We start from the raw sequence: 24,760 nt of genomic DNA, 5'->3' as shown, positions 1-24,760 counted from the left end.
TTTAAAGAAAACCTTTATACAAGAGCTGCACTAACTTGGGCATATAAGATTGACAAATACTTAATTCAGGAAAGACACAGAAAAACTGAAAAGCACAGCTAATTAGAATAAATACAATGATGAAAACATGTCTATTATGTTAAAAAATGGTTAATAGTTTGTAATAAATTTAAAAGAATCTTTATCAAAAATAGTTAAGGTTTAAAAATAAATCAACATGCTTAGGTGAGCAAAATTAATTTCATGAAAATTGTCATTTAACTCTTATTACTAGTTTAAGAATACTCGAGAGAAATAAATTTCAATATTTAAAAAATTTTTGATCATATTAAATTCTCACAACAGATTTTGCCACTTGAAAGTATTTCCTTAGTACTGAAAGGAAAGACTGAATCAGTACGAAATTAAGGAATTATGCTAAGCCATGGTAACCCACACAACAGATTACTATGCAGCTATTTAAAGGAATGATCATCTCTAAACGCTAAGAAGTGATCTCCAGACTATATCATTAAGTGAAAATTAATGCAAAACCATGTTATAACATATATCTTTACAGTAAGAGTAAAAAAGCAAGTATAAGAATATGATTGTGTTAAATATAAAATTAAAAATTATAATTTAAGTGTATTATATATAACTTAAAATATTATATATTAAAAATGTAATAATGTACACCCCTCCCAGAAAGAACAATGAAAAGATAAACTAAAAGAACTCAGTATGTATTCCACACAGTATTTTGGTTGCATCTACCTAGCGGGACATATACTAGGGGCAAAAAGATCCACAAAGAAAAAATTATATTCAGTCATTAGTATTGATATCTGCAATTTTGAAGTTCTCATATATATGAGAAGAAAGTAAAAAGTTACTTTCTTTTTACCATTGTTACTATGGTTGAGAACCAAGATCTGAGAGTAATGACACAAGTGTAAAATCAGAGTAGCTAAGTTAAAAAAAAAAGAAAAAACCTTATATTTTAATTGTATTATCAGTACAAATTCATGATTTTTTCTTTAAAAAGAACATGTATTGCTTACCTCTGATCAATGAAAATGCCTAAACGATGACAATCCAATAGTAATGAACCGCTAGCAACTCAGCCTGCTGTTTCTAAATATTATTTCCCATTTAAAAAAAAAAAACAAAAAACAAGGGTTTCTTGCAGAAATGATTGGTTCCATATTTGGGAAAGGACATGCACAAAATGAGCCTGGAACATTTGGTATCAGAAACCAAAGAAGTTATCAAAAACTAATAGGGACACTTATGGGTCAATCTGAGCAATAAAATGAGTAATGACTGTAACACATTAAAATATATCAAATATATAAATAGCCCTTAGTTCATAATGACTCTTTTGCTACAGAGCATACTCTGAAAACTGACAAAGAAGGGAAAATAGACTGTCATTCCCTCCTGATTTCAAGTAACAAAATAGTTAAGAAGAGAAAGTTTCTTGTAACAGAAGAATTACAGCTAATAAATGTAGAAGGGCAGTGATATAATCAGAAAAATCACCAATGTGAAGCATCTAACAAAATAATAGATCTATACAAGGATCATAAGTGGATGATAAAATCATGAGGTAATATATGAATGGGGAACTTATAATGGATAGATCAAGCTGAGAACAATTATACCCAACTCAGCATCACCAAAAGTAGGACATTATAGATGTTAAATGCCTCTTGATTTAACAAGAAATACAAGCCCCCAACTATGAAATATTCTTTGCAAAAATAACACAAACATAAATAAACCTGAATCTAATCAAACATCCAGTTACCAAGAATCATGGGAGATAGTACAACAATAAAGTGAAACCAGAAGAAGCAATCAAATCTACAATGTAGTACATTCTACAGAACAAAGAACCTGTTTTTTTTTTTTTCAACATAAAAATGGCATGGAAAAAGGAGGATGAATATTTTGATTAAAAGAGATTTAAGAAACACAAAGACCAAGTGCTATGTGTGGACCCTATTTGGATACTGTGTGACTAAACCAACATGTATATATTTCTTATATAAATATATAAGAATATATCTATACATTTATATAAGAATATATCTATACCAGGGAATTCACATTAAACCAGAGAAATGTGAATATGGACTGGGTTTTAGAGCATAATAAAGAATTACTGTTAATTTTGTTGGTTACAAGTCCTTTTGTACATCAGAGATATATACTGAAGTACGTTTACATATTTTTTAAAAAGGTGGAATATTTGAAACAAAAGATTGACAAATGTTGACAACTGACTGACAAACACATGGTGGGTTATTATGCTATTTTCTCCCTACTTTTATGCTTGAAAATTTTAACACAAATACATTAAAGCATAATAAAGTTGTAAGTAAAGAGGATAACGGACTACATAATCAGAAATACTAAATTCAAAACCACTCTTTGCCATCTGCAATAGGTATGACTTTTGGAAAGTGACTCAAATTGATGCATTTTCTCATTTAAAATGGGGATGCCAGCTACATAGCAGATGTGAAGAATACCTTACTTCATCATCTATCTAGTACAGGTAAAATCCTCAAACAAACATATGACAAACAGTAAGTACTTAACAAATATTCATTTCCATTTTTCCTCAATCAAAAATAACGAAGCCCCCCCAAACCAAGAGGAATTACAGAGGGGACATTTTTACGACAGAGCATTTGGAAATAACAAGAAGTAAAATATTATCACAGAAGCCAATACATAAAATTAACTTTGGTTAATTATTCTGGAAAAATAATCTCCTCAGGAATATTTTTTGTTTCAAGTGTCTTCATAAAAAGCATTTTGTCAGATTACTAGCAAAATACGGTAAAATAAACACCAGTAATTATCTCCACTCTCTCCTGAAATCCACTAGGGTTAACAGTAAAGAAAGTTATAAACCCACAAGAACAAAGAAACAGAAGCAAAGCTAACAAAATTTTGGAAGATAGTCCTTAATTGACTGGTAACAGACTGAGCAGAACAGAGAAAGCCGGAACTAAATGCCCACAAAAGGAAAAGGCGATCAGAAACAAAGACGAGGAATCAGGGTAGCCTACGATGAAAGAGGAATGTCGAAAACCAGAAGGCAAAATCCCTTCAAAGTTCCACATGAAAATAACTTTCCACCTAGAAATCTGTAAATCGGTGAACTATTGATTAATTAGGCAAGGTCTCTGTACAGCACAGGAAACTCTGCTCAATGTTATGTGGCAGCCTGGATGGGAGGGGAATTTGGGGGAGAATGGATACATGTCCATGTATGGCTGAGTCCCTTTGCTGTCCACCTGAAACTATCACAACATTGTTAATCAGCTATACATACTCCAATACAAAATAAAAAGTTTTAAAAAAGAAAAAAGCCAAGCAGTGAGAAATGAAAAAAAAAAAAAAATTTAGTCAAGGTCTCAAAAACACACTTCTCAGGCACCCTTTTGTAGGAAGCTATCAGGATATGGTCTATAAAATAAGGAAGTGGAGAATAAAAAATCATGGAATTTAGGAAACAGTCTAACATAGGAAAAAGCAGAGACTCTTCTAGGGCAGCACTGTAAGTAAGCCACAGTGTGGTCAGCCTCAAATGCAGCAGAAAATGAAGTCCAGATGGTATGCTGCCAAGAGATAGGGAAAAAAATTCACTGATAGATTACTTGGTTATACCAGGAGTTTAGTTCTTCTGGAAAGCATGGAGATGAATTATTGATAAGGACACAGAAAACTAAGCAAACAAAAAAGGACAATCATTAATTACAGAAAAAAATATACAATGTTGTAGGAGAAATGAGATGCAACCATAATTTACTACATGGACTGGTTGAGAATATTTATAAGTACCAAAGTCACTGCAGATGGTGACTGCAGCCATGAAATTAAAAGACGCTTACTCCTTGGAAGGAAAGTTATGACCAACCTGGACAGCATATTCAAAAGCAGAGACATTACTTTGCCAACAAAGGTCTGTCTAGTCAAGGCTATGGTTTTTCCTGTGGTCATGTATGGATGTGAGAGTTGGACTGAAGAAAGCTGAGTGCCGAAGAATTGATGCTTTTGAACTGTGGTGTTGGAGAAGACTCTTGAGAGTCCCTTGGACTGCAGGGGATCCAACCAGTCCATCCTAAAGGAGATCAGCCCTGGGTGTTCATTGGAAGGACTGATGCTCAAGCTGAAACTCCAATACTTTGGCCACCTCATGCAAAGAGTTGACTCATTGGAAAAGACTCTAATGCTGGGAGGGATTGGGGGCAGGAGGAGAAGGGGACGACAGAGGATGAGATGGCTGGATGGCATCACCGACTCGATGGACATGAGTCTGAGTGAACTCTGGGAGTTGGTGATGGACAGGGAGACCTGGCATGCTGCGATTCATAGGGTCGCAAAGAGTCGGACACGACTGAGCGATTGAACTGAACTGACTGAATATTGTTTTAACCAAAATTATAACTATAATATTAATCCTTAAAGTATATCTATAGGTGGGTACTCCAGAGCCCTAACAGCAGAGAGTAGCTACCTTGGCTTTTTCCTGCTTTACACATAAGCCTAGATACCTCTGGATTTATCCCTTTCCCAATTAAGAAGGCAGCTATGGACCTCCTCCTACTAAATGCCAACTTTCTACAGGAGCTCTGTACGCAATTCCCAGTTACACGTTAGGACTCATTTGAGATGAGTCTAACAATTTTCTCACCTTTCTTCTTTTCTATCCTTCAACTGGATTTTTCCCATCAGCATTTAAAGTTCCTAGCTCCAGTTTCATACAAACTTGTGTACACAAGTACACACACACAGTTTCCAAGTACTTCTTTCTTCACTCTTAACCAAGGTTTTTGAGTCCCTCATATTCCCAATGTCCACTTTCCTACACATTTCATCTTATACTTCTATACTTCAGCCCAGACCAATCTGATTTCTCAAAATATCAATGAAAGAGTTCTAACTAGAATTCCGATATCCTCTCTATAATATTCAACGAAGCTAACGATTTCCTCCTCCTTGAAACATTCTTTTTCTACTGACTTTCACAATACCATTCTCCACGTCTCCTAGCTCACATTTCTGCACCACTTGCAAGCAGAAGCAATGATTGGCTTTGTTCCAGACTGTTTTTAAAAAGATGTTAATATAATGACTAGCCTTGGGAGATAAAGATAGTGTCACTTACTGGAGTAAAGGGCAGGCATGCTACCGTCCGCTGTAAAAGATCTGGGTTCCCTAAGTCAGGTTTCTTCTTCTTTAACACAACCTCGTGTGCAGGTTTTACCTGACCTTCTTCAACAAATGCTGGTACCAAGCATACTGCTTTGCTATGGGTAATAAACTATCCATTGTCTCTGATCCAACAGTTTTGTCTTCTGCCAGCATTTATGAGACTGTCAGTTTAACTTGCAAGGAGAGCAAACTGTTCGCTCCCTTACAGTTCTTAACATTTTCTGGCAGCCCTGTTTTGGTTTCCTGGCCAACCTCTACTCCTTTGTTGTTGTTAAGTCACTAAGTCATGTCCAACTCTTTGCGACCCCATGGACCCCATGCCAAGGCTCCTCTGTCTACTATCTCTCGGAATATGCTGCACTTTCCCTGAAAGCTGCCTGGAGGGTCACACAATGAGCAGCTGCTGCTTCTGCAGCCCCCATGTGTCCCATGACCCTGAAGGACTCTTGCCCTCTCCAGTACCTGTTGTCTCCGTACACATCCACACCACCAGATGCGGTTTGCCCAGTCCCCTGCCTGAACTCGAGGATGGCCTACTGCTTGTACAGCAACTCCAGACCAGCTCCAGCCTGACCAAACCAGCAAACATCTCTGCTATCTAATGAGCTAAACCACAACTTCTCCAGTGATCTGACTCCCTTCCAGTCCGTTGTTCCTTGGGTATTCTGTCAGTCTTACAGTAACATATAATACAGCATTTCCTTACATCTTACAGTTACTCTTGTATCACAGTTAATAATTATTTATATTAAATTTCCCTTTCCATTACTAAACTGTGCGCTTTCTTAAGCACAAAGATACCATCTTATCCATCTTTCACTCTCCAGGAACATGTTAGTACTCCATGTTAACTGAATGAATTAAACAGGGTTGTTGAGAGATACATGCACCAAGCAGAAAACTGGGCTGGATTAATGCCACCTCTTCTAACCAGGAATTTTTAGAATCCTATCAATCTGGAAAGCTAATCCTTTAAGGACAGGTAATCAAAAAGACACTGGGGAACCAGAACAAGCTTGTGATTTAAACTGAAAAAGTACAATAATGTGGGTTATCATACTTCAGAAATGAACTGATAACAATAGATATCCTTTTGATCAATTACTCAGTAGAAGATCTAAGAGGTGGTTCAGCCTTTAAAAAAAAGATGCTGAGGCCTGCTGTTTTACATGGGAGGCAGCTGACGAAAAGCGTCTCCAGGACTGCAGATCTTACCACTCAAGGTTAAGTGGCTGCTACCAAGATTAGGCAATGTAATGCATTTCTCAGTGCCGGGCTCAGAAACTGGCTTACAGATAACGTTTTGTTTTACAGAGTTTTAACATTTTAAAGTTTAACTGCCAACACTGAAATATTAGAGATTTTTTTTACAGGAAAACCAAAACTTCAGGCTCCTTAAGATAAAGAGAAAATTTTATAACTCCAATCTCATATTTTTTTGCTGGAACTGAGTAGCAGTGACTCCTTTATATAGGGCATCTGCTCTCCAGTTTAACACAATTACAGCCAGAGCCACTTGGCTTGTATATGGTGCCTCTACAGTCCTATAAGCACAAGCATGTGAGCATACAACCCCCAGCACAGCAGTTTTACACAAACAGGCTTTGGATTCACAGGTCTCTGTTCAAATTTTTCCTCCACCACTCATTACGTAATACTTAGCAGTGATACCTTGGCCAAGTGGATAATAACAAAACTTATCTTAGAGTGAATATAGTAAATAATAAACACTAACTAGCACTTTATTAATGCCATTAAATTGGGAAACAGAATGGTATTAAGGGGGCGTGGACACTGGTCTGAAATCAGAAGATACAAGTCTAAGACTAAATCTTCTCACTTAGAATATATGTGACCTTAGGCAATTTATTCAGATTTTTAGTCTAATTTTCTTTATCTGCATAAAACTATCTTCCCTGCCAACCACAAAGCAATGTGGTGAAGACAGATAATGTAAAAGGGTTTTGTTATTTCTCAAAAGTGATCATTCCAGGTTTAAACAGGAGATGGAGAAATTACCCATAGAAGATACCAGTATTAACAATAGGCTTTAGGTAAACTAAATATGAAAGAGTAATATACTGAAGACTGAAGCAAGGAGAAATTACTCAAACACTCTGCTGCTCCTGCTGCTGCTGCTAAGTCGCTTCATGTCCGACTCTGTGCGACCCCATAGACGGCAGCCCACCAGGCTCCCCCGTCCCTGGGATTCTCCAGGCAAGAACACTGGAGTGGCTTGCCATTTCCTTCCCCAATGCGTGAAAGTGAAAAGTCAAAGTGAAGTCGCTCAGTTGTGTCCAACTCTTTGTAACCCCATGGACTGCAGCCTACCCGGCTCCTCAGTTCATGGGATTTTCCAGGCAAGAGTACTGGAGTTGGGTGCCATTGCCTTCTCCAACTCAAACACTCTAGGCCTGCCTAAAGCCTCATGGAGGGTATCTTTGGAGTCCAGACTAAGAGAGCAAGGGGACTGGTAAGAACCTGCTTGAGTAGCTTTAGGGTAAACCTAAAATCCCTGTTCAAGGTCAGGAGCCTGGAGAAACAATTAAGAAACTGTTTTAGAAGCCCCTGTAACCCCAGGTCTAAGAGGTGGTTCAACAACAGTGATTTTGCAACAGGATTAACTCACTCCCATGTCTCAATAGTCAAGGTATTGTTTCTCTCTCTCTAACCAGTACCAGGCTGGATGGGATTGATTTCCAATAAACAACTCTGACCTTTGCGGTTGTTTTAATTTTGCTATGGAGCACCTAAGAAGGCGGAAAGAGAAAACAGATTCCTGCTTCTTGAAGATTTTTTCTTGGCACTCACTGACAAAGGTAGAGAAAACCAGACACACAGTATCTATTATTGACAAAGGTACAAGCAAACTCACTCTTCTCATCTGCTCTGGTAAGCATGTGATCTTGCACTATCTGCTAACATCGAAGGCGGACTTCATCGTGCCTGTCCCAACTGCCAGCCATGGAATGGAGAGTGCTCAGTGTCCCATTACCTCCCTGGCTATAGCACTGAAGCAAGAGCCAACCCGTTGGCAGGTCAATGACCAATGGCCTAGTGGAAAAAATACACTAGGACAATTAGATTCCTCTCTCAGGAATTTGCAGTCAGGACAGACTGAACCAGACAGTTGTTAAGCACTAAGCTAGACAGAGGTGCCATGTATAAATGTAGCAAGCAGAGGCAGCTTGTCTGCAGTGAAGTAGAGAGAGCAGAGGAGCGGAGAGGGGTCAGGAACCTGAAGCACTGAGAGGAAAATTAAAGAGCTCTCTTAATTCCAGGCCCACTGCCACCTTTCATTGCCTGGGAACTCTGTAATATCAGAATAAATCTTTCTTCACTTGAGCTAGTGGGTGTCTGTTCTCTGCTACCAAAAGGACCCAATCTAGAACAGAAACTATCTACAAAAGCACAGTTAAAACCAACAGACCACTGGACAAAATGTGGAACATTGGTGAATGCATGGTTAGAGATGGAATAGAATCACATTAGGTAAAGGTAATCCTTAGAAAGTTACGCCTTGTGTATAAACATTATAAGCAAACTATTTCATTGCTTACCCAACTTACTGCCCTTTCCAGAGTCCATGGAAGAGACAGGATTAGAAAACAAGGACTTGTGCTTCTGTCAGTAAGATAACTGACCAGCAACAGATGTCTGATTTGCCCAGTCATGCTACAAGTTAACTGTTAGGTTAAAACAATAGGTGAAAAAGTCATCTAGAGATATAGTCGTAGCGGGCTGGTAAGCCCAGCATAACACAGAGAGGGCTGGCAGCGGCAATACTGGCTATTACACAATACCAGTAAGCAAAGTGGGCTACAGAGAGAGAAGACTGGGAGCAGACACTCACAAAGCAACAAGCATAGAGAGAAGGAGCAGCCTCGGGCTGAGAAATTCTAGTTCCCGGGAGGCCTGACTGAGCTTCCTCCCTTTGCCACTGGATGTCTGGAAACTGCTTACAGCATCCTCTTTCTTGAATGCTTTCACATCTTGTCCAGTGGTCTGTTGGTTTTAACTGTGCTTTTGTAGATAGTTTCTGTTCTAGATTGGGTGCTTTTGGTAGCAGAGAACAGACATCCACTAGCTCAAGTGAAGAAAGATTTATTCTGAGTTAAGTGAGTTTTTGTTCCTTATACTGACTGAAGGGCAAAGACTGGAAGAGACAGTACATTTACAGTAAAAGTGAAAAAGAAAGTACTTGATGGGGATGGAGGAAACAATAATGTCAATCCAATAACACTATATAATGAGCTGGCATCAAAACTTAACTACCTCACACATAACTTTGTTTATAAATAGAGAAAAGATGGTAACAACTTCAATATTCAAATATCTGGTAACTAAACCATGAGGCTTTCATATAGGCAATACTGTGCAGCCCTGAGAAGCTGTAGAAAAGTGTATATAACCCTTTCTACTCAAAACTCACACTCCCTGGTTCATAAACCACACAGATTCAGAGCAAGGGATACTTGTATTCAATGACAGAGAAAGATGTTCATGATATATTAAATTAAAAAAGGTTACAAAACAATATACACTGTATTTTTGTTAAAGTAGCACATTTATGTATATTTGTATATGCACATAAAAATGAAACTGTCTCTACACTGCTTATAATGTTTCAGTCTGTGATTTTCAATCCCAACCTAACTTCTTATAATCAATAAAAACTCTCCAAAAAAATTAAATACAGATTTTCTTTTGGAGATTGTAAGGTAGGATTTGGAAAACCAAGTCCTAGCTCCACTACAGGATTGAGCAGTACTACGGTTAAAAAGGAAGCAATTAGGAAGGAAAAAAGAAAGATGAATGAGATAATATGAGATAAAGAAGGCAGCCTGAGGCTTTATACCAGCCTGAAAGCCCTCTTGCCCAATAACAGCCACTTGCTAAAATATGTTTCACTAGAGCCAGGCCAGTGTCTTCACTGCCCTCCTCCTTACTCAGTTTCATTTATGTCTTCCATTATGCTTGCCAGTCATTCTAAATCCCCCAAGTGTTAACTGGCCTCTGTAATCCCTCTGCCATTCCAAGCAACAGTGATTGCTCTCTTCCTGTGAACAGGTATATTTTCAAATTCAGAGATCTACTTAAGAAAATCACTCAAAATTTCTAAGGTTGTAGTCAGTGCACTTGAGTGCCAGGTAAACAGCTCCAGATGGTTAAAACAGCATTTTGCCACTAGTGAGATTAAGTTTAAAATGTGATCAATATGCATGACGTGTCCACTACTGTAAGGACTGTTGTTTAGTCGCCAAGTTGCGTCCAACTCGTTTGCAACCCCGTTTGCTAGTCCTGGCAGGACTAGCCTGCCAGGCTTCTCTGACAATGGGATTTTCCACTCAAGCATACTGCAATGGGTTGCCATTTCCTTCTAATGGGGATCGTCCTGACCAGGGATCCAACCTGAATCTCCTGCACTGGCAGGCAGATTCTTTACTACTGAGCCACCCAGGGAAGCCCTTCCATAAGGATCCATTGAGTATCAACCAGAGAAGCAAAAAGGTAAAATGGCAATAAAAAGCAAAAATCAAATAATTTGTGTTGTATTCCATCTAAGAACAGGCTTAATAAAGGAAAGCACTGTTAGTGAGTCAGATAGCCTAGGCTAGTTCACTCACCACTCATTCCCAACCACTTTTCCCTTCAGAAAACGAAATCTTTCAGGCTTTAAAGTTGAGAGAGATGAGAAAATTTTGGCCAAGGAGACAAGCTCCTGGGGAGGGTTTTTCTTCCTGTTTTGCCCTTCCAGCTGCTTATAATATGTACATAATGCCTGAAGGTACAACAACTATTTGCAACCCCCAAAATGAAAGCAAACAGAAAAAAAGGGAAAAGCCTAAGTCCCTGCTGATGTTGGTGCTATACTATCCCAGTATGTCCACACCCAGACTTCTTGTTAGGTGAGAAAAATAAACCCTATTTGTTAGAGTAACTGTACAGGAGGATTTTGGTTCTTGCAGCTGCAGGCATTCCTGATACAGTTAGCAGGGAGCTTAGAAGAGTGTTCTAGACTATCTTTTCTCCCCAACACATAAGAGAGCCAGAACGTTTTCCCTTCATTAAGTTACTCATTACAACCATGATTCTCAGCCTGGTAGGTATCCGAACGTGGGAAGCAGAGAAGACAGTGGTCGGGAACCATGGTGATCACCAAAGGGAAAGTGGACTCACTCAGTCGTGTCCAACTCTTCGCGACCCCATGGACTGCAGCCTACCAGGCTCCTCCATCCATGGGATATTCCAGGCAAGAGTACCGGAGTGCATTGCCATTGCCTTTTCTGGGTGATCACCAAAGCAATGTCTCTTAAGCACAGGTCTGGGTGGCCATTCAATTTGGTCCCTCCACAAAAATCCAACAAGGATTTTTCTGTTTTTCTACTCAAGTTTCTCCTTTCTTTCAAAACCAATTCTTCCAAATTTTATTCCCTATTAAACACTCATTAAGAAATTATTTCAGTAACTATACAATAAACCTCTCATAGTAACCATTCTATTAAAAAAAATTAATAATATCTTAACCCCAGATAAATAAAACCCAAATTTCTGTTTTAAAGGCATTTATATATACAGGCATTCTATTATTATATTTATCATGGTTACAAAAACCCTGGAATTCAATTATGTACAGATGCTCACAACAGCTTACTTTCCAGAGATAATATAGCTCTTACATTATTGATCACTCTCTCAACGCATTTTATAGTTGTTTTGATTTCCTGCATTTGGGAAATACAGGCTATCTTCAAGTAGGCACATTTCCACAAATTATCTATAGAAAGAACTTATACTCAAAACTAAAAAACATCCCCACATATGTTCTTTTACTTTACTAAGCTATAAAATGTGGGTTAAGAGATTTCCAGGCCAGAATCACTAGATATTTGAGGTAAGTGAAAGTCACTCAGTCATGTCAAAAAGAGTCGGACATGGACTATAGTCCATGGAAATCTCCAGGCCAGAATACTGGAGTGGGTAGCGTTTCCCTTCTCCAGGGGATCTTCCCAACCCAGGGATCAAACCCAGGTCTCCCACATTGCAGGTGAATTCTTTACCAGCTGAACCACAAGGGAAGACCAGATATCTGAGGTAAGTACAGCAGAAAAAAACAAAGATCTTTCTTGTATACAATCAACTTAGCTGTTCTCTTTTCAAAATTAATACAAATTCATCAGTGAAGAGATAAAATAAATGTGAATGAACAATACATGGCACTAAGAAAAGATCAACCTTTCAAATCACAGCAACTAAACATGCAAAGTAAAAGATTTTGGTGAAATGTTTATTTTTAAATGGCAACCTAGTTCTCAGACAGGCATCTTCTCCAAAATACACTCTAAAATGTCTAAATCTGCTCACAATACACAAGAAAATACTGCCAGTCTAGAGCACTTACCCCATTAAAACCTACAGAAAAATCAAAAGCGATCTTAACCAACACAAGAAGGGAAAAAACAAATGCAAAAAATCCCAAGGTAAAGAAAACTTTCCAAAACTACAACAGATCTGGCATTTAATTTCTCTTTTCACTGAAAAGTCAGAAAAGAATAATCTAAATTACTCTTTCAAACAGGTCTTCCCTTTAGTGGCCTGGTTGAGAAAGTTACTCGGTTGTTAATAAAGACAAGGCTTCATCCAATACTATGGGGTTCCGACAAATTCACTCTTCCGAGGCTTCAGTGAAAGGTCTGATCCTAATCAGGAGCCTGCAAGAGGGCTGGTGCACAAAGCCTGGGCAAACCATGCCCTGGTTAACAACTCAAATCAGTGGGCCCTACTGATGATTCCTAATAAAAGGACAGTAGGTAAAGAACTGTCAGAACTGTTCACTTGAAAAATTAAAATATACATTTAATAGCTCTAGAATATCATCAGTCAGGTTTTTATTGTTTTTAAAAATGTATTAGTAGTTTCTTTAGGGAAAAAAAACATCATTACGAAACTAACTTAAGATCCGAAAATAAGAAGCTACGGTTTGGGCTTACATCCTCCTCTCACGAAAGTTGTCCCAATGTTAGAGATACTGTAGGTGTGCCTACTATGACATGGGGGGAATAAATTTAAAATTTCTTCAACTCAGCTTGACAAATGCATTTTTATTATTAGAAACTAAATAAACCCAGGAAAATGTAAGCAGCATTACCATACTTGGTGCCTCCAAGTCTAGGAACATTGAAGAACTTCTTATGTGAACTGTCATTTAATGTTTCAATAAGGTACTCAAAGGCATATCCTGGGAAGAAAAAAAAAAGAAAAAACCTTTCATTATGCACTGCTACAAAGCGCCTTATTCAAAGTGAAAACATCTAGAAACCAGATTTGTCCAACAGAATTTTCTCCAATGGCACAAATGTTCTGTATCTGAGCTGTTCAATAAGATGGTCATCAGATACATGGGGCCACTGACCACCTAAAATGTGGTTACAGTGACGGAGGAATCCTTTCAAATTTTATTTAATTAATTTAAATAGTCACACGTGCGTAGTGTCCACTTTACTGGACAGTACAACTCTAAACCATGACTGTCAAACAAAAACTGGTAAAATAATTAACTCCTGAAAGGCGATAATAAAGAATACCTGGAAAGGGACAATAAGAATGATTTAAATGATGTATTGACACGTTTGTGAAGACAGGTCCTGAAAATTGCGTAAATACAAACAGGGCAATTTGAGAACACCACAATTATGTTAGAACTGATTTTTTAAAAATAATCAAAAGATAGACGTTTACACAGCATTCAACACCATGAACAAAATCAAAACCAAACCAAACAACTTATCAGATAAGGCTTTAATAGGCCTTAAGCCTAAAGGTAAAAGTGAACAACAAAATATCTGGGTAAAATAGCAAATTTTCCCTAAAAGACCCGTCTTTCTGGTTATGCACGAATTGAAGCTTAACTACCAGGACCCACGGGTCTCATTTGAATGTGCCCCTGCTTCTAAGGTTCTTGGGGGAAGTGGCAGAGAGGCACCCTTGAGGTTACAGAACCTCGAGATCTTTTGTGCAGACTCACTGCGGTGGGTGGGCAGGACCCCCAACACTGTTAGGACCTTGGTCTGAAATGAGATGCGATAAGCACAGCCCACTTTCTGAGAGTACATAACGTTTTTCTTTTTCTGCTGAAGGGGAAGCGAGGAAGGTGGATGGTGGGGGAGGAGACCCAGCTTGCAATAAATGGTCAGAGAACCGGCTGACCAGTGCTCGGCCTTGACCACCCCCAACCCTGCTACTAGAGGCAGAGAGAGAGGGAGGGGCTCGAGTCTGGACAGCGGAATAAACAACTAGCTGCGTGAGACCCAAGCGATGAGACACTGGCCCCCATCCTCATCTCTTACAAATGGGGGCGGGGAGAAGAAGATGGTGGGCCTTTCCTCGACCCTAGTGCCACTAAGGGATATCTGAAAGCCCTGGCAGCCAACAGCGGCGCCAACAAGCTGAGGCCGCCAAGGGTCAAAGCCAGCGGCGGAGCAAACGTCCCCGGCGGGGTCACGCTGAGGGGCGAGGGCTGAGAGGCCGGGCTCTCGCGGCCTAGGCGCAGAGAGTGCGGCCCAGCAGGCAGGCCCCTGGGGAGCAGGACCTAAGCCCGGAGGGCCCCCGCGCCGGCCAAGCGACTCCAGGCGACAGAAGCAAAGAACTCGGAGCCCGGGTAGCGCGCGTCTCCACTGCCAGATCCAGTTGGCGGACCGAAACTAACCTGCACTTGGGGCGTCCATCGCCGGAGACCATATTATCCCTGCGGGGAGGGGGCCCGCGGGGGAAGGAGGGGGAGGCCAGGCGGGGAAGAGGGGGAGGAAAGCAGGCGGACCGGCAAGGGAGGAAGGAAAAGAGCAGTCTCGCGCAAACACCGCGAGAGCCGCACAGCCGGCCCCAGCTCTCAGCTCGCGGGATTTGCCTCCCAACTCTCGCGAGATCCTCGGACGTGGAAACAAAGAAAGAGAGGGGGCGGAGCAAGGTGGAAGGCTGTTCTTTGCGCAGTAGCTTCTGTTCGCGCTATTTGGGGCAAAAGGCTGGGGAGGCGGTGGCGTAGGCGTCACTGGCTCTGCCCTCTTAAAGATCTGTTACATAGTTGTAGCCTCAAGTGTCCAGTTGTTGTGAGGTCCAGCTGTGTATGGGCTCCTACAGGGTATCCGGTGTGGAGGAGGAGGAAGGTCGGAATTGGAACTCTTAGGAAAATCAACAAGGAGAACCGCTTTCTCCTGAAGATAAAGCTTTAGGTTAAACCTGTCACATGTGTAGCTTGTAGGTCTCTGGAAAGGGTGGTAGGACTGATAGGCACGTAAGAAGCGCTCAACTAATTGTTGAGTGAGTTTTCCTTACTTTCTTGTAGCTTCAGTCTCTCCCATTCAACTGACTTCCTCCTAGCGGCACTTACATGCTTAAGTCTCCATCCCTCCTCTGCCTCAGCTCCTCAAGTCCCTACGTTCTTGTCTTGTGTTATCTCCCGTTGGCCGCCAACTTCACAGAAAGAGCTGTTTGTGCTTGCCGTTCCCCCTCCCACTCCTTATCCCTCTCCAATCTGCCTTTCACCCCCTAGAAACACCTCTGGTCAAAGTCAGCCACAACTCCGTTTCCTAATCTCACGTTTCTCAATCTTTACTTAACCTCTCCCCTTGTTGAGAAATATTCTTCCGTCAGCTTTTGTGATCTCAGACGCCTATTCTTACTGTTAATTTTTTCTTCCTATCCTTTAAGGGTGTTCCAGCTCAGTCTCCTCTGCAGGCCCCTCCTTCTCTTCCCTAGCATATCCCATCTTCTCCTTTGACTTCAGTGATTGTATACTGTTGCTTCCCTATCTACCTGCTACTTAAACACAGCGCCTGAGCCCAGAGGTGTATATTTTAGTACCTACTAAATGCCTCCACCTGCCACGGGCACCCAGACTCAAAATCTCCAAAATGGAACTCATCATTTCCTCCTTAAACTCCACTGCTCCTTTTGTATTGCCTGTATCAGTGAATGGCACATCAACCACTCAGTTACCTATGCCAGATACACATCATTCTTGATACTGTACCCTCTACGTTTAATCACTGATGCAACAAGCACTGTGGGAGTAGACCCCTTTATGCTTCCTCTATTTATGTGGGGGCTTCCCAGGTGGAACTAGTGGTAAAGAAACTGCCTGCCAATGCAGGAGATATAAGAGATGTGGGTTCCATTCCTGGGTTTGGAAGAGCCCCTGGAAGAGGGCCTGGCAACCCACTCCAGTATTCTTGCCTGGAGAACCCCAGGGACAGAGGAGCCTGGAAGGCTACAGTCCATAGGTCGCAGATGATTGAAGCTACTTAGCACAAACGCACAGCTTAAAAGCTGACTCTGGGCTTTCTGTACCAGCCATTTTAGATTAATATGTTATTATGGGCTTCCCTGGAGGAGGAAATGGCAACCCACTCCAGTATTCTTGCCTGGAGAATTCCATGGACAGAGGAGCATGGTGGGCTACAGTCCATTGAGTTGCAAAGTCGGACAGGACTGAAGTGACTTGGCACACATTTATGTACCTTTCTAACCATTTCTCCTGCCATCACCCAAGCCTAGATTTGAACATTTCCTGTATAGGTGACTATGACAGTTATCCTCTCAAAAAGAGCCTAGGACATCAGTACTACCATAATCATCATTTTCATGATGATGAAACTGAAAACTTAGAAATGTTTAGTGGTTAGTTACCAAGTGACTGAGTCAGGATTTGACCTTGTATCTCATGCCTATCGTTAATACCCTTTTTGGAAAACTTCCTTTAGGCAGAATCACTGCTCTGTGACTCTGTAGTATCTCACTTGCTGTTCCCTCTCTATGAAACACCCTACTAAGCCCTATCCTGCTAACCCCATACTCATTCTTCAGGTCTTGGTACAAATATTTCCTACAGGAAATAGTCACAGCCCTGCAACCCCCAATTTGGGTTGGGAATGTGATGAAATGCTACCCTATCTTCCCATAGTTCAGTTAGATCTCTTTATTACACTTCGTTGTAATTGTCCATTTACTGTATTCTCATATCTTGGTTAGATATATACTTTAAGTTGCATGCAAGAGAATACCCAACTAACAGTGGCTTGAACAATACAGACCTACAATTGTCCACGGGTGGCAGTCCGAGGATTGGTGCAACAGATCAGTGACACCATCAAAAACACAGGCTCTTTCCTTGTTTTGGTCCCATGCTCCTCAGCAATTTGTTTTGTTTACCAGCATTTTAATTTTTATTTCTCAGACTTGGTGCCACCTGGTTGCAAGATGAGTGCCTCATACAAAAGCATCGTGTTGTCCTAGAACTTCCAAAAGAGTGAGGGAAAGTCGTGCAGAGTCCCTCTCTTTTTTAAGCAAAGAAAGAATTTTCCTAAGGATTCTCCACAGACGTCTCGTTGAACAGAAATTAGACCAGTAGTTCTCCTCTCTGTCCCAACACCCCCTTTTCAAGACAGATAATTTGTAATTCTCCTTTACTATCCTGGCATGAAATTCATAGATAATATCATCTACAAAAACAAAAAATAATCTCCATAATAATCTATGTATGCTCTAATGGCAATATAGAGGAAAAATAAAATGAATTTACTAGAAAATAATATGTATTACAAATGCAGGCACACAGGCATATCTATACTATGCAAAAAGATGTAGTCAGATGCTTGCACCTATTTATAATGGTTTCACAGAACATAATATTTAACCAAATGTAGTCAATGTTTTTTCTTTTATTTTGACATTTCAAAATATATCATGCAAAAATATATATCATGAATGCATATGTATAATAAATGCATTTATATAATTATATATGCATATATATTACAAATGACTATATTAAGTGGAGGCTAATGGAATGTATTGGTGACTCAAATATTAATGGAAGCATTGTCACTGCTGATTTTCTGGAATGATGAACAATTCTTGGCAAAGTTCCAAATAAAACAATAATCTCTCCTCTTTTAATAGGATATTTGCATTCCTAGAAAATTCAGAGTATATTAAAACCATACAGAAATTACTTTTGCAGTTATTTGTAAATGGGATTAAGGTCTAGGTTCAGATAAGTATAAACATACATGTTACTGGTTTTATGTTTGTGTGTGTGTTATTTACATGTTGTTACTGTTTTTATGTTTTTAAAAACATAAAGCTCTTTAAAGAAAGCTGAGCACTGAAGAATTGACGCTTTTGAACTGTGGTGTTGGAGAAGACTCTTGAGAGTCCTTTGGACTGGAAGGAGATCCAACCAGTCAATTCTAAAGGAAATCAGTCCTGAATATTCATTGGAAGGACTGATGCTGAAGCTGAAACTCCAATACTCTGGCCACCTGATGCAAAGAACTGACTCATTGGAAAAGACCCTGATGCTGGGAAAGATTGAAGGCAAAAGGGGAAGGGGGAGATAGATGATGAAATAGTTAGGTAGCATTGCTGACTCAGTGGACATAAACTTGAGCAAACTCCAGGAAATAGTGGAGGACAGAGAAGCCTGGTGTGCTACAGTCCATGGGGTGGCAAAGAGTCAGACACAACTTAGTGACAGAACAACAACAAATAGCCAAAGCAATCTTGAGAAAGAAGAATGAAACTGGAGGAATCAACCTGCCTGACTTCAGGCTGTACTACAAAGCCACAGTCATCAAGACAGTATGGTACTGGCACAAAGACAGAAATATAGATCGATGGAACAAAATAGAAAGCCCAGAGATAAATCCACCTTATCTTCGACAAAGGAGGCAAGAATATACAATGGAGAAAAGACAATCTCTTTAACAAGTGGTGCTGGGAAAACTGGTCAACCACTTGTAAAAGAATGAAACTAGAACACTTTCTAACACCATACACAAAAAATAAACTCAAAATGGATTAAAGATCTAAACATAAGACCAGAAACTATAAAACTCCTAGAGGAGAATATAGGCAAAACACTCTCCGACATAAATCACAGCAGGATCCTCTATGACCCACCTCCCAGAATACTGGAAATAAAAGCAAAAATAAACAAATGGGATCTAATTAAAATTAAAAGCTTCTACACAACAAAGGAAACTATAAGCAAGGTGAAAAGACAGCCTTCAGAATGGGAGAAAATAATAGCAAATGAAACAACTGACAAACAACTAATCTCAAAAATATACAAGCAACTCCTGCAGCTCAATTCCAGAAAAATAAACAACCCAATCAAAAAATGGGCCAAAGAACTAAATAGACATTTCTCCAAAGAAGACATACAGATGGCTAACAAACACATGAAAAGATGCTCAACATCACTCATTATCAGAGAAATGCAAATCAAGACCACAATGAGGTACCACTTCACACCAGTCAGAATGGCTGCGATCCAAAAGTCTAAAAGCAATAAATGCTGGAGAGGGTGTGGAGAAAAAGGAACCCTCTTACACTGTTGGTGGGAATGCAAACTAGTACAGCCACTATGGAGAACAGTGTGGAGATTCCTTAAAAAGCTGGAAATAGAACTGCCCTATGACCCAGCAATCCCACTGCTGGACATACACACTGAGGAAACCAGAATTGAAAGAGACACATGTACCCCAATGTTCATTGTAGCACTGTTTATAATAGCCAGGACATGGAAGGACCCTAGATGTCCATCAGCAGATGAATGGATAAGAAAGCTGTGGTACATATACACAATGGGCATTACTCAGCCATTAAAAATAATACATTTGAATCAGTTCTAATGAGGTGGATGAAACTGGAGCCGATTATACAGAATGAAGTAAGCCAGAAAGAAAAACACCAGTACAGTATACTAACACATATATATGGAATTTAGAAAGATGGTAATGATAACCCTGTATGTGAGACAGCAAAAGAGACACAGATGTATAGAACGGACTTTTGGACTCTGTGGGAGAGGGAGAGGGTGGGATGATTTGGGAGAATGGCATTGAAACATGTATAATATCATGTAAGAAACAAATCGCCAGTGTAGGTTTGATGCATGATACAGGATGCTTGGGGCTGGTGCACTGGGATGACCCAGAGAGATGGTATGGGGAGGGAGTTGGGAGGGGGGGTTCAGGATTGGGAACTCATGTACACCCATGGCGGATTCATGTTGACGTATGGCAAAACCAATACAGTATTGTAAGTTAAAATAAAGTAAAATTTAAAAAAAAAGAAGTAATGGAGATTTCATACAACTCTTTGCCCAGTCTTCCCCAGTGCTTACACAGATTTCAGAAGTTTTACAAGTGCTCTTTTGTTGGGAACATATATATATTTAATTTCATGTGATTATATCACATGTGTAGAGTTGTGTGACCACCACCATAATGAAGATACAGAATATTTCCAAGGATCCCTCCTGTTGCTGTTTTATAACCATATCCACATTCCTTCTAGGCTGTACTTCATCATCCCCTAACCCTGATCCTGGAATGCGATGTCAAGTGGGCCTTAAGAAGCATCACTATGAACATAGCTAGTGGAGGTGATGGAATTCCAGCTGAGCTATATCAGATTCTGAAAGATGATGCTGTGAAAGTGCTGTACTCAATATGCCAGGAAATTTGGAAAACTCAGCAGTGGCCATAGGATTGGAAAAGGTCAGTTATCACTCCAATCCCAAAGAAAGGCAATGCCAAAGAATGCTCAAACTACCGCACAATTGCACTCATCTCACACACCAGCAAAATAATGCTCAAAATTCTCCAAACCAGGCTTCAACAGTGTGTGAATCGAGAACTTCCAGATGTTCAAGCTGGATTTAGAAAAGACAGAGGAACCAGAGATCAAATTGCCAACATTTGTTGGATCATCAAAAAAGCAAGAGAATGCCAGAAAAACATATACTTCTGCTTTATTGATTATGCCAAAGCCTTTGTCTGTGTGAATCACAACAAACTGGAAAATTCTTTAAGATATGGGAATACCAGACCACCTTACTTGCCTCCTGAGAAATCTGTATGCAGGTCAAGAAGCAAGTGTTAGAACCGGATATGGAACAACAGACTGGTTCCAAATCTTGAAAGGAGTACATCAAGGCTGTATATTGTCACCCTGTTTATTTAACTTATATGTAGAGTACATCATGCGAAATGCCAGGCTGAATGAGGCACAAGCTGGAATCAAGATTGCAGGGAGAAATATCAATAACCTCAGATATGCAGATGACACCACATTTATGGCAGAAAGTGAAGAGGAACTAAAGAGCCTCTTGATGAAAGTGAAAGAGGAGAGTGAAAAAGCTGACTAACTCACCATTCCAAAAAAAAACTAAGATCATGGCATCCGGTCCCATCACTTCATGGCAAATAAATGGGGAAACAATGGAAACAGTGACAGACTTTATTTTCTTGGGCTCCAAAATCACTGCAGATGGTGACTGCAGCCATGAAATTAAAAGATGCTTGCTCCTTGGAAGAAAAGCTATGATCAACCTAGACAGCATATTAAAAAGTAGAGACATTACTTTGCCAACAAAGGTCCATCTAGTCAAAACTATGGTTTTCCCAGTAGTCATGTATGGATGTGAGAGCTGGACCATGAAGAAAACTGATCACCAAAGAATTGATGCTTTTGAACTGTGGCATTGGAGAAGACACTTGAGAATCCCTTGGACTGCAAGGAGATCCAACCAGTTAATCCTAAAAAAAATCAGTCCTGAATATTCATAGGAAGGACTGATGCTGAAGCTGAAACTCCAAAACTTTGGCCACCTGATGCAAAGAACTGACTCACTGGAAAATACCCTGATGTTGGGAAAGATTGAAGGCAGAAGGAGAAGGAGACGACAGAGGATGAAATGGTTGGATGGCATCACCGACTAGGTGGACATGAGTTTGAGCAATTTCCGGGAGTTGGTGATGGACAGGGAAGCCTGGCATGCTGCAGTCCATGGGGTCACAAAGAGTCAGACATGACTGAGAAACTGAACTGAACTGATACAGATGAAATCACACTGTTCATAACCTTTGGAGATTGGCTTTTTTTTTCACACAACATCATTCCCTGGGGATCCGTCCAGGTTTTTGTATCACGAGGTGGCTCCTTTTTTATTGCTGAGTGTATTTCATGGTATGGTTGTGCCATAGCTTGTTCAACCATCACTGAAAAGCATTTTGGTTGACTCACTTGATTTGGGGGCTATTTTGAATAAACTTGCTATGAAAACTCATGTACAGGTTTTTGTGCAAACATAAATATTCACATTTCTGTAATAAATGCCCGAGAGTGCAGTTGTTGACTTGTATGGCAGTTCCATATTTAGTGCTTAAAGAAACTACCAAACTGTTCTAAAGTGACTGTACTATTTTACATGCCCTCCAGCAGCAACTGAGTGGTCTGCTGATCCGGTTTTCCTACTTCCTTACCAACATTTGGTGATGCCATTATTTTTTATTTTAGCTATTCTGATAAGGATGAAGTGATATTTCATGTGGTTATAATTTCCAGTTCCCTAGTGACTAAGGAGATTGAACACCTTTTCGTGTGCTTATTGCCATCTCTATATCCTCTTTGGTGAAATGCCTTTTCACCAAATGTTGAAATGTTCATGTCTTTTGCCAACTTTCTAATTGGAGTGATTTTTCATTCTTTTTTTATTAATACTTTTGAGAGTTCCTTATACATGCTAGATACTAGTCCTTTGTCAGATATATGGTTTGCAAATATTTTCTCAGCCTTTAGCACACATGGCTTCCCCTCCCCACATACATTGCTTTTTGCACAAAATTGGAGTCTTATTAGCAAGGAAAAAGAGGAAATTTCTATAATGTTGGCAATCCCTAGCGTCTGCCACATATCACTGCTCTGAAACTTCATGTAGGCAGGTGCCATATTTGTGTTAGTCCTCGCCAAGTCTCCAGCATCTAAACAGTACCTGGCACCAAGTAGGTACTAAATAAATGTTTTTGAAAAGTATGAAGTGACATTCAAAGTTGTACAATTGGCAGAACCAGATTAAAAAGAGAGACTAGTAATTTGGTTCTCTTTTAAACATTAAAAAAAGATGTAATTAGTTTCTATTTAGAAAAGAGACCAGGGAAGTACAGAGAAGGAGGACCTTCCCGAAGAATCCAAAAATAACGGTAACTATCTGTGGATCCTTCATTTTGTCCTTAAGAACTTCATCTCTTGACTACAAGTGAGTTGTCCAAGAGTTTTTTCACAACCACATTTGTAGTCTCCAAAGAGAAGTTTTCACAATACGTCGTATCCAAGTTACATTTCTAAGTAGATTTTAAACACTCCAGTGATATTTCAGCACCTTTTTAGATCACTGTCTTGGGTAATGTCCAGGCTGGTTCACCTCTTCTTTTTTAATTAAACTTTTTATTTGGGAAAAATTCAAAGATACAGAAAAGTTGTAAGAAAATTATAATATATTTTCTTATATATATTTCACCTTGATTTATTTAATGCTAACACTTTGCTACATTTGTTTTCTCTCTCTGTTTACATCTGATTTGATAAGATCCTCATTATTTTGGGGGAGGTTGTTTCATTGAGATACAATTGACATACAACACTGTGTAAGTTTAAAGTGTACAATGTGATGATTTAACTATATCTATCTATCTATATGGAGAAGGCCATGGCACCCCACTCCAGTACTCTTGCTGGAGAATCCCATGGACGGAGGAGCCTGTGTAGGCTGCAGTCCATGGGGTCGTGAAGAGTCGGACACAACTGAGCGACTTCACTTTCACTTTTCAATTTCATGCATTGGAGCAGGAAATGGCAGCCCAGTTATATGGAACTTCCCTGGTGGTATGGTGGATAAGAATCTGCCTGTCAATGCAGGGGACACAGGTTTGATCCCTGGTCTGGGAAGATTCCACATGCCTCGGAGCAACGAGGCCCACGGCCCACAACTACTGAAGCCCATGCGCCTACAGGCTGTGCTCCACAACGAGAGGAGCCACCTCAGTGAGAAGGCTGTGCATCACAATGAGGACCCAGCACAACCACAAATAAAATAAATAAACCATGAAAAATGATATATACATTGTAAAACTATTACTATGATGAAGTTGTTTAACACCTCCATTACCTCACATAGTTACTTTTTTTTCCTGTGGTGAGAGCCATTAAGATTTACTCTCTTCATTTCAGTTCAGTCGCTCAGTCCTGTCTGACTCTTTGCGACCCCATGAATCGCAGCACGCCAGGCCTCCCTGTCCATCACCAACTCCTGGAGTTCACTCAGACTCACGTCCATCTAGTCGGTGATGACATCCAGCCATCTCATCCTTGGTCGTCCCCTTCTCCTCCTGCCCCCAGTCCCTCCCAGCATCAGAGTCTTTTCCAATGAGTCAACTCTTCGCATGAGGTGGCCAAAGTACTGGAGCTTCAGCTTTACCATCATTCCTTCCAAAGAAATCCCAGGGTTGATCTCCTTCAGAATGGACTGGTGGGATCTCCTTGCAGTCCAAGGGACTCTCAAGAGTCTTCTCCAATGCCACAGTTCAAAACCATCAATTCTTCAGTGCTCAGCTTTCTTCACAGTCCAACTCTCACATCCATACATGACCACTGGAAAAACCATAGCCTTGACTAGACAGATCTTAGTCGGCAAAGTAATGTCTCT

General features: G+C 40.1%; 1 protein-coding gene across 1 annotated transcript in view; it reads right to left on the bottom strand.

The window, feature by feature from the left end:
* IREB2 (iron responsive element binding protein 2) overlaps positions 1-15,113 on the bottom strand; it is a 48,324-nt gene extending 33,211 nt beyond the window's left edge. Inside the window, exons 1-2 of the mRNA XM_069559933.1 lie at positions 14,921-15,113; positions 13,364-13,453 (exon numbers count right to left, since the gene is read on the bottom strand). Coding sequence (XP_069416034.1) covers positions 13,364-13,453; positions 14,921-14,939 — 109 coding nt within the window. The 5' untranslated portion in view covers positions 14,940-15,113. The remainder of the gene's footprint in view (positions 1-13,363; positions 13,454-14,920) is intronic.
* Between the last annotated feature and the right edge of the window lie 9,647 nt (positions 15,114-24,760).

This window comes from Ovis canadensis, chromosome 18, assembly GCF_042477335.2.
Source record: "Ovis canadensis isolate MfBH-ARS-UI-01 breed Bighorn chromosome 18, ARS-UI_OviCan_v2, whole genome shotgun sequence".
Taxonomy (NCBI): Eukaryota; Metazoa; Chordata; class Mammalia; order Artiodactyla; family Bovidae; genus Ovis; species Ovis canadensis.
This window is presented reverse-complemented; position numbering and strand designations above follow the sequence as displayed.